Below are 10000 nucleotides of genomic sequence, written 5' to 3' on the forward strand. Positions count from 1 at the left end.
CTCACACTCCTCCCTGCCCGACACCTGTCACTGCAGGTGGAGACAGTCGCCCGTGAACATCTGACCCTGGTCATTTTACAGCAGGACATTTTCTCTCTCTTTTTTTTTTCCCCCGTCACATCATCAACAGCCGATGCAGTCGATGGTAAACACACACCGGGAACTTCTTTTCTATTTTTCCTGAGGATAAAAACTACCTGGAGAGTTGTTGTTGTTTTTTTTTTTTTTTTATTCATTCTTTTTTCCTGAGATCTTCAAACACGCTGTGTGATCATGGCAGACTTTCCGTCCAAAGTCACCACAGAGACCAGTGTGCCGAACTCCCACAGCTCTCAACAGGGTGGCAACGGCCTCCGAGGGCTGGCTACAGGCATTAACGCCTCCGTGGACGTCTTCTTTCTCAGAAGCATCCCGGGCATTCTAATGATTGTTGAAATAGTACGTAAACACTCGTCCAAACCTTTGCTCTCTCTCTCTCTGTCTCTGTCTCTGTCTCTGTCTCTCTCTCTGTCTCTGTCTCTCGTCTTCCAGATGCAGTAATATCTAATTTGTCAATAATTATGATGATGCTAATTCAGTTGTGAAGTCTTTGGAGACCGGTTCTCCATTTCCACTTCCTGGACGGAGACATTGAGCATCCTTTTTTTTAGTTGAGTAATTGACTAACAGGCAGCTGACTGACTGATTTCTCCATCAGACTCCTGAACACAGACCAGTTTGAGCCTCAAAGAGTTTACAAAAGGTTTGTTTTTCTTTGCAACCATTGTTTTCAACATTGTAGTTCGAGGAAGCTCTGCTTGAGCTTTCCCAAATTGAGTAATCGCAACGACTACATAACAACAATTAGGCCTATTCTATTATTGGGTTAAATGTCATGTCGTTCTTTCCCAAGTTGAGTAATCGCAACGACTACATAATGACAATTAAGTCTATTCTATTCTATTCTATTCTATTCTAGTCTATTATTGGGTTAAATGTCATGTCGTGAATGGTAAAGCTTAAGTAATGTAACTTTATGCTGGACTTTAAACACCAATTTTTTACATACATTTTTTCTAAAACACACACATATCTATTAGGGATAATACATATTAGCTTGAAACGAAAAACCTGAAAACCTGATAACGTAATGTCTGGGTTTGGCCAAATTTTCTTGGAATCACTTGTAAGGTTGTGGGACATTTACCTCAGTCTTGGGGGCAAACGGCTGCAAATCAATATCAGCTGATATCAGAATTGGAAATTAAGTGTTTGGACAATATCGGCATATCGGATATTGGCCAAAATTCAATATGGGACATCCCTAATATATATATATTTCTAAACCCAGCTTCAGGGGTGTGGCTTATAGTTGGTGTTTTTTTACTTCCTGAAACACTGTTCTAATCTATATATTCTTCTCAAAGGGCAGTAACACTGACCCAGTGGAACGTCATATTATTACAGCATTCTTTCCAGAGTATTATCTCTAAACAGCTGATACAAGAGCAGCTACCATTGGACAACGACACGCCTCACAAAGTTGGAAAAAAAAGTGAAGTTCTCTATTTGAAAAATTCCATTGGACTTTGTGAGACAAAGCCTCACATCTGTTGGGATCTCAACTCCTAACCCCGATGACAGGATTAGTCATTTAGTCAACAGCCATCAGCTACTGTATATACTGTCGTTAGGCAGAGACGACATGTGACCAACCATGTGACCATGTCACATGACCAAGTGACCCGTGCTGGAGACCTTTGTCCCCTTCTATTCAGACCTCACATTATTATCACAGCCACTCTGCGTCTCTGGTCGTGTGTTCCTCCGTGTTTGAGCGTTAAAACGTCGGTTTAGCCTACATTCTTTCTGAGGGCGGGGCAGCCCACGGCGTTACAGTAGTAGGTCCTGCTGAGCTGGAGTGTCAGCGGTCGTAAATGTCGTTATAGTAAACGGTAAAAAAAAAAAAGGAGAAGAAGAGCGTGACGTGGGTTGATCAGTAACGCTGCGATGACATTTTAGGGGTCATTTAACAAAAGTTCCTTCCGTGCAGACTTTAGGTTCTCGTTCAGGTGGTGCCAAGTATGTGTGTGTGTGTGTGTGTGTGACAGTGTGTATCGAGTAGGTCAAAAAAAAAAAAGGGAAATATGATCGCTGCATACATAATAGACCAGCCTCTCAAAGAAGAAAAGACGTAAGAGCTGGAGTTCAGATACAGACTTCATGAACAAACACTGTTGGTGAAAAAAGGTGTGAGTTTGACGAAAAACAACATGATAAAAAACAAAATTATTCAACTTTTTCCCCCTAATTATTGTTATTAGATATTTATAATAACTCCAGTTATTGTAATAAAATATAAAAAAACGATTTGATCCCATTGTCCTTTCGACCCAGTTTATACATTTTGTTTGATTCCCAACCCCTGGGCCGTGGCCCACTAGTGTGCCATGGAAAATGATCAAATATCACTTAAATAGGCTGATAAACGTTATTTATTATTTATTTCCTAAAGTTTTTTTTTTTTTTTGGTCAAAGCATTAAAGGCAGAACAATTAAATCATCTTCCTCTAGGTGGCAGCAGATGGCTATGAAAACTAAAACAAAAGATAATCAGAGCTGTTGAAGAAGATCTTTGTGAGTGTCTTTCTTCAATTCCTGCCAGTAGATCAGTGTTGTCTTCAACTGAACAGGAGTTCATTTTTAGATTATTATATTTCATTACTTTTCATATTCTTTTTGTCAGATTTTTGTTTGGTGGTGTGTCGTGGCTCACCTGACCCTTGTGTCCTTCGTTGCTCTCCTACGTCCAGGTTCTTGGTCTTCTCCACTGGGCTCTAATATGTGGGTCTAATGCCATCCGTGGACCTTACGGTTGGGTGTTGTTCGTGGCCATCACTCTGTGGATCCTCACCACCGTCCTCTTCTTCATGATCCTGTTTGGCCTACAGCGAAATCTCTCCATGGTCCCCTGGCCCCTGACGGTAGGAAACAAATATAGGGGGCGTGGGGTTTGAGAGAGGACGGTTGTCCGAGTCACATCAGGGCTACACAGCTGTAAATAATTTGGACAGACATTTTCTCACAGCATCACTATGATGACATGGTCGTTGCCCAGAGGGGGCAGTGTGGAGCACATGTTAGGTGTTGAGTCAGTTTGTAACTGCTTCCAGTCAGGATAACTTCTGTATTAAAATCTGTATTTTAATTGTTTTTTTCTCTTGTGATTGTGATCGTATTTAGAGGAAAAGAGGACAATGAAAGATCATCTTTATTTTCCAATTTTACTAACGACAGTCCACGGCCTACTGCGCCCTCACCTGTTGAGGACTGGGATTGGCTTTGGCTAAGGTTTTGAAAAGCTGACCAATGGCTGACATTTCTCCCTCTGTGCTCCACCAGGTGATGGTGTATAACGCCACAGCGGCAATCCTCTATTTGACCGCCTTCGCCACCAATGCAGCCTACGTTCACCAATTCTGGTGGTTGCCCGGGATCTACGATCATCTCGCAGCTGCCGCGGTATGATGCAAACAAACACCTCGCACTTTCACTTTCAAACAGAAAAATCTGAATTTAAAAAATATTGAAAACCAAAAAACAGTGTGGTCGGTTCAACTGTCAGCTGAATTCTCCCTCTCAAAGTTTACGATCATCCAGGATTAGGCTAACGGTTAATAACTGTCAATAACTGTTAATAACGGTTAATCTGCCACAGGAATAAATGTGAGCGTTAATGGTTGTCTGTCTCTGTACCTGACCCTGTGACCCCAATTTGGACTGACCGGGCCGTGAACCCCGTCTGTCGACACTGGCTCCAGCCCTTCACAATCCTGAGAAAAAGAAGCCATAGTCACTGCAAACAACAAACAGTGAACATTAGTGTTTGATCCAAGAGTAAATACTAGTTTAAACCACTCATAGAAGATCTTTGTGAGCGTCTTTCTTCAATTCCTGCCAGTTTTTATTAGCAGATTAGTTCATTACATATTCTTTTTGTGAGATTTTTGTTTGGTGGTGTGCCGTGCGGTGTTTCCTGCTAATATAAAAATGTTGAGAATCACTGATCTACAAAGACATGACACACTGTATTTACCCACAGGTATCTGAAAACTGGTAACTGTGGGTGGGATTCCTTTTCCTGAGAAAAGCGTTAGGTTGGACTTCACATTAACATCTCGTACAGTCATCGTTACAACTGAATGGAAATAAACACTTAGAAAAGGTGTGATAAAGGCTAAAAACACATTCACAGACTCTTCCACAGGTCAAAGTCCACCTGGGACACAGTCTTATCAGCTGGTTTATTGTACCTCAGGTATGTGGGTCAGTGCAGGTGCACTCACAGGAGCACATTAGCATGTGGTCAAAGTGGTTAATGAATCCCTGCGATCTTTACAGGGTCAATTAAACATGTAGTAAATGTCTTTTTAGCTCCTGTCAGCTGTTCGGTGCAACAATATTTCAGATTTGTCATTACTTTTTCCCCCCTCTGTACAGTTCTTCGGAGCTGTGGTGACGGTGGCGTACGGCGCCAGTGCTTTCTTCTCCTACGTGGACTGGAAAGATGACGGAGGAAACGCTGCCACAAACACCGTACCGACCTAGGACTCGAACCTGCGGTGCTTCACCTGCGATAAAAAGGACTGCTCCCACGTCTCTCCTTTCCCCCAACGATACTCTATTTATGTGGATTACTTGATGTCGATAAACAAAGCACTCCGAGTCACTATCGAGTGACTGTCACTGGTAACCCGAACCCTGAACCCAGGCTAACGCTGTTATTATCACGGAGATGAATCCCGATCCAGGCATAAGGAACTCATAACCTAGTTTACAGTCAGTCACATGTGAGTGCAACGTCGGATTATTTATATAAATGTCCATAAACAGTTTCAGGTAGAGTCCATTTTTCAGCAACGTTGTTCAAACATGGAAAAATAAATATAACAAATAACCTCACTTTGGAGCAGATAACAACAACAAAAAAATCATACATTGATAGTCTTTATAGTTTTCAGTTGGCCAGACTGTTCTACTGTATTTACTATCTCATAAACATTGTGTACTAAAAATTAAAACAATTAAATGTGAAAAAAAAGTAAAAAATTACGTTTGACCAAACGTTTTTTTTTTACAAAACAAACACCCGTGAAATCACTTACACAAAATGTTAAAAAAGCCTAGAGCCTCTAGCGTTAGCGCTAAAAGCTAACCACGTACATACTAGCTTGTGATTGGGAGTTCACTGATATATCGCTAACATAAACTGATCGAGCTAACGCACCTCTTACGGCATGCGGACACTCCGAAAGACACAAAGAAAAGCAGCTTTTTTTGTTCTGTAAAAAAGTTTTTGATCAATTGTTTTTTTCATCATGACAGCGAAGGAAAATTATAAGAATGTACATGTTAATCATCTAATGTTCATTTTAACTGATTTTTTATATATTTTTAATGTGTCATCGCCCTGTTGATTGTCTATGAGTTGATTGTACCATTTCGACCGACAGTGTTCGGTGGACTGCATGTGTTTGGTCGTCTCTATGGTGATGGGAAGAGAATCTTTGCATCAAAAATTCAAGAAATGCTTTGGTAGAGTTTGAAGTCCACAGTAAAAGCCAAATGAAAATGATAATATCAAGATTAAACTTATCCAAAATGCACTCACTGTCCTTGAGATTTGATGTTGTTTTTTTTGCCAAGATTAAACTTTTTTTTTTCTCTTCAGGATGCACTCACTGTCCATGAGATTTGATGTTGTTTTTTTTGCTGGTGAAACTCAACATTGGACTTTTTCAAATAAAGCACTTTGAGATTTTCGACCAGTTTATTTGGAAACATAGTTTTACTAAAAATAGAACATGAAATTCACAGTACTTCAGCAGTGTCATAAATATACTCTCAACTACTTCAAAAGCACGTTCACATTGAGATTACACTCGTGTTACTTCTGGTTCAACACAGGCAAACACACTGTGTTACTTCTGGTTCACCACAGGCAAACATACACACACACACACACACACACACACACACTTATATAAACGCTCATTATCAATTTCACAGGCACAAAACACACTTCAATTACTTTTAAAAATCACTAAATTAATCAAATTGTCATTCAACAGATTTCTATCTTTCTTTGAACAAATCTAAACCAAAAGATGAAAAACTTTAAATAAAAGTTACAATAAAACTGAATATAAAAAGTGAATGTAACTATGTATAAAATGTTTACTGACTCCATCAGAAGTTCCAGGTATTTTTTAATACAGAACAGGAAATGTGATTTGAAACTTAAGATCCTATTTAGAGCAAAACAGACAATAGAGCACAGAGCAGGCAGTGGAATGAGAACTGAGAGACTGGTGATGTTGATATATGTGGACCAGAGCAAAAAGATTTTTCATAGTTTTTTTAAAAAATAGTACTGATGAAAATTACATTTGGTCTAAGACTATCTAGATAAATTTATAGTATATTTAAAAAAAATTAAATTGTCTTTAATGAGTAACTGTAAAGTTAAGACTTCAAACTGCAAACCATAGCTCACTTTTTAAAAAGGTGCATATTTATTAAATGTTCGTCCAGTGCAGTGGTTTGGAAAAGAAAAAAAAATAAACAAGAAAAAGGCAAAAGAGAAAAACCTTCCTGAGGTCTCGCTGTCTGCCAGAGATAAAAATGACAAAAGACACTCACCACAAGCTAACACCTTTATGACGTTTGAAGATGGGTACATTCTTACACCAGGTGGAAGGAGGCAAGTCACGTGTTTCGACTTTTTGATTTTGAAAACGTCACTGGGGTTTATTGTGTTTAAAGTCTGCGGAATTCAGGGGTGTGACCAGTAGCCCGTTATCGTCCAGACCTCGACCTTCTTTTTCCTAAAATCACACAGATTTACACACAGGAGTCGGGATGAGTATTTCAAACAAACACACACACACACACACAGATAAATTAGCCTGTGGGCTACATTTTTAAAAACTATATATTACTTTATGTTAAATTATTTGTATAACAAGGAGCACGTGTCAAAACATCCAATACATCTTCCATAAATATGTAGTGTCTGTAGAATTGGTCTTTTTTCATGAACGATTTTTTTTTTTAAATATAGCCCCCTCTGGCCAATCATGGCACTGCACAGAAATACGTTTTAGCGTAGCTTAAGCACTATTCCTAAAACAGTCTGTTAGAATCTGATGAAGGAGATCAAACAGAAAACAGTATATAATGTAATACTTAAAACACGTTTACATTTTCATGAACGCAATAGAATAGAAACCGCCGACAACGTGGCTGATGACGAATTCGTCGTCATAGTTCACGTCACGCAGCATAGTGAGTCATCACGTATATAATAATGCTAACCACATTGCTTTGTATCTCCTCGTTAGTATAGTGGTGAGTACCCCCGCCTGTCACGCGGGAGACCGGGGTTCAATTCCCCGACGGGGAGAAAAACTTTTTTTTTTTTTTTTCGCTACCAAGATATATTTAAAACATACAATAGAGCTTTTTTTCTTACGACAACAAAACGTTCAATACAACCCAACAATGTTGTTTATATTTGGAAATTATTTGTAATAATCATAAAAAAACCGCCCTATTAACAATGTAATTTAAGGCTAAACAGACGATGATCCGTGGGTCAAGTCTGGGCTAAAGTGAACGCTATTATGTTGACGAACTCTTTATTGAATTAGTATGTTTATTTTGTTGCAACGTGTGCTCTTTTTCAGCACTTCCGGCCTGTAGTGTCTATTAAATGCATGAAGTTTAATTCACATAAAACTTCAGAATTTAGATACAAAATGTAAATATTTAACATAAAATTAAAAAGTAGCGAGATTTGGGTTCATTTTCAAACACGTTTCTTGGTGTAAACAGATATTCCAGAGAATACTCACTGCTCTGTATTCCAGAAACATCTCCTTGAAGGCCATGAAGTCTGTGAACGTCAGCAACATGTCGAAGATGTCGCCGTCAGTCTCCTCTTTGTGCCGCCTGCAAATGCCAACAAAGCAATTTGAGTGTACTTCAGTGCCCTCTAGTGGCCCGTAAGAGGAACCCAGTACGACTGAAAATGTTTTGCAGGTGTTTTTTTTTGTTTTTAGAGGAGGTTGTTCAGAAAAGACTCATCTGTCACATCTTACATGAGCAACTCGATGAAGGTGTTCATATGGAAACCAGGAATCCTCTCCACTAGCTGGCGCTCCAGATGTTTCTCCAGCAGGTCCACCTACACAACACGCAGGAGTTTAACAATTCATTTAGTTTAATTCAATCATCTTAAACCACGCTTGTGGCGGAGGTTTCAGACGTACTGTATAAATTACATATAAAATATCCAATTGACCTGTCACGTTTACAAGACATCAGGCGATCAAAACTCACATATTCTTTAAAGATGGGTGTGTAGCTGAGTTTGTTCTCATCGGAGTCGTCAAACTCCTGGTAATATTTCTCCATGAAGGTTTGCTGAAGCTGCTGAAACTCCTCCTCTGAAAAAATAAAAAATAAAGAAACTCAGTATTTTCAAGTGGAATAGGACACTGAACTGTGATTGGTCAAATTGTGATTATATTTAAAGTTAATGTCAGGTGTGTCTTACCCATGATGATGTCCTCTATGCAGCCAATAACTGAATCAAATGCAGCATCCGTGGAACTGGAAAGAGGAAATTTAAAAATAAAAAGAGTAAATGAGTTAATTGGATTAACAACAGGACTAAGAAATTATTTACAAACAAGACCGAAGCCACAGGTGGTTGAATGAAAACTGCATATAATCTCATTTAAAAGTCAATCCTATAATCAAATGCCTTTGTTTTCTTTACATCGTATGTCTGTGACTGTTACTATCACTGGGCAACACTTAAACGTGCTCTAAAATAAATCTCACTGGACCCGAAGGTTATTTAATACCACGTGCTCCTTTCTTTCACCAGTTCTAAACCGAACTTTTCTCCATCCTCTCCTCCACCTAACACTTCTAATCTAATCTCCCAACAGATTACAAAAAAAAAAAAAAACCCCATCTGTGAAGATCTGTATCGCCGTGACAAACAAGATGGGGCTGAGAGTTAATCCCTGATAAGAAACAGCGTCTGAACCCATCAGTTACACCAACTGCACATGATCATACACATATTTTCCACCACTTTTGACTTGACTTAAAAATAAATTAAAATAAAACAAAATACCCACCTGGAAATAACCAATACTTCCTCCTCTGCATCCGTCATTTCTACGATGTTCTCTACACAACTGTGAGCATCACGTGAACGACAGGAGGCAACATCTAAATGTGGACAATAAAAATGACATTATTAATAATAATAATAATAATAAACACACAATGCGTATAATGAGCTCCACATGTCATTAGAAAACGCCACGACTCGGAAACTAAAGCTACCAAAACAAAAACCGCTAGTTAGCATCGCGGCTAAGTAAATGTTCGCTAACGTAAGGTAATACGATGGTTATGTTTTAATTCCAACGATTTCAAAATAGCTGTATTGATTCAAACATGTTACGAAATTGTCATTGAGGTAAAATGAAGAGCATTACTTATTTCCTGGATGTCCATGTTATCAGTGAAGCGCTCTCGGGACTTCACGTAATGTTGTTACCAAGGTAACGGCGGGCACGAGTGCGTCTCCTTGATCTGTAGGGCTGAAACAAGGAGTGTGAAATCTTCGTTCCGGGGACAGTTATCCCGCACTTTGACGGGGTCTTTCTGCCTCACATATAGTTGAAAACAGAATAAAAAATAAATAAATTTAAATGCAAAAAATTATAATAACTTAATAACGTAAAGTATATCCATCTAACTAGTAACTGCAAGGCTTTTCAAATGTGACACTTTCATTCTGTATCTGGATTTTAAAATATCTATGAAGTAACGTCATCAAAGTACAATAATAGTTGTGAAACCAAAAGTATGACATTGTATTCAACGTGTCTTTTATCTGTGCTAATATGAGTCACTGTTTTTCAGAATAAAGGAC

The 10000-nt window shown here is 38.8% G+C and overlaps 2 protein-coding genes, 1 long non-coding RNA gene and 1 other non-coding gene across 5 annotated transcripts in view; 2 read left to right on the forward strand and 2 right to left on the reverse strand.

Annotated features, from left to right (window-relative positions):
- Positions 1-2882, reverse strand: part of LOC107988675 (uncharacterized) — an 8497-nt gene extending 5615 nt beyond the window's left edge. For both annotated transcript variants that reach the window (XR_003049909.1, XR_003049908.1), the window contains exon 1: positions 2756-2882. This is a non-coding gene — a long non-coding RNA (uncharacterized LOC107988675). The remainder of the gene's footprint in view (positions 1-2755) is intronic.
- On the forward strand, positions 7-5635 carry pllp (plasmolipin). The gene is made up of 4 exons (XM_025056368.1): positions 7-438; positions 2793-2963; positions 3382-3501; positions 4480-5635. Exons 1-4 carry the CDS (start codon positions 274-276, stop codon positions 4585-4587), a joined length of 564 nt encoding a protein of 187 aa, XP_024912136.1. The 5' UTR covers positions 7-273; the 3' UTR covers positions 4588-5635.
- Positions 5636-6404: 769 nt separating this feature from the next.
- arl2bp (ADP-ribosylation factor-like 2 binding protein) lies at positions 6405-9793 on the reverse strand. Its single transcript, XM_008311132.3, has 7 exons — positions 9561-9793; positions 9195-9288; positions 8600-8655; positions 8383-8489; positions 8142-8227; positions 7896-7992; positions 6405-6866 (listed from the first exon to the last, which is right to left on the reverse strand). The coding sequence occupies exons 1-7, from the start codon at positions 9577-9579 to the stop codon at positions 6780-6782; spliced, it is 546 nt and encodes a 181-aa protein (XP_008309354.1). The 5' UTR covers positions 9580-9793; the 3' UTR covers positions 6405-6779.
- trnad-guc (transfer RNA aspartic acid (anticodon GUC)) lies at positions 7373-7444 on the forward strand. The gene has a single exon. It is a non-coding gene; the product is annotated as a tRNA-Asp (tRNA).
- Positions 9794-10000: the final 207 nt, after the last annotated feature.

The sequence above is a fragment of the Cynoglossus semilaevis genome, chromosome 6 (genome assembly GCF_000523025.1).
Source record: "Cynoglossus semilaevis isolate Cse_v1.0 chromosome 6, Cse_v1.0, whole genome shotgun sequence".
Taxonomy (NCBI): Eukaryota; Metazoa; Chordata; class Actinopteri; order Pleuronectiformes; family Cynoglossidae; genus Cynoglossus; species Cynoglossus semilaevis.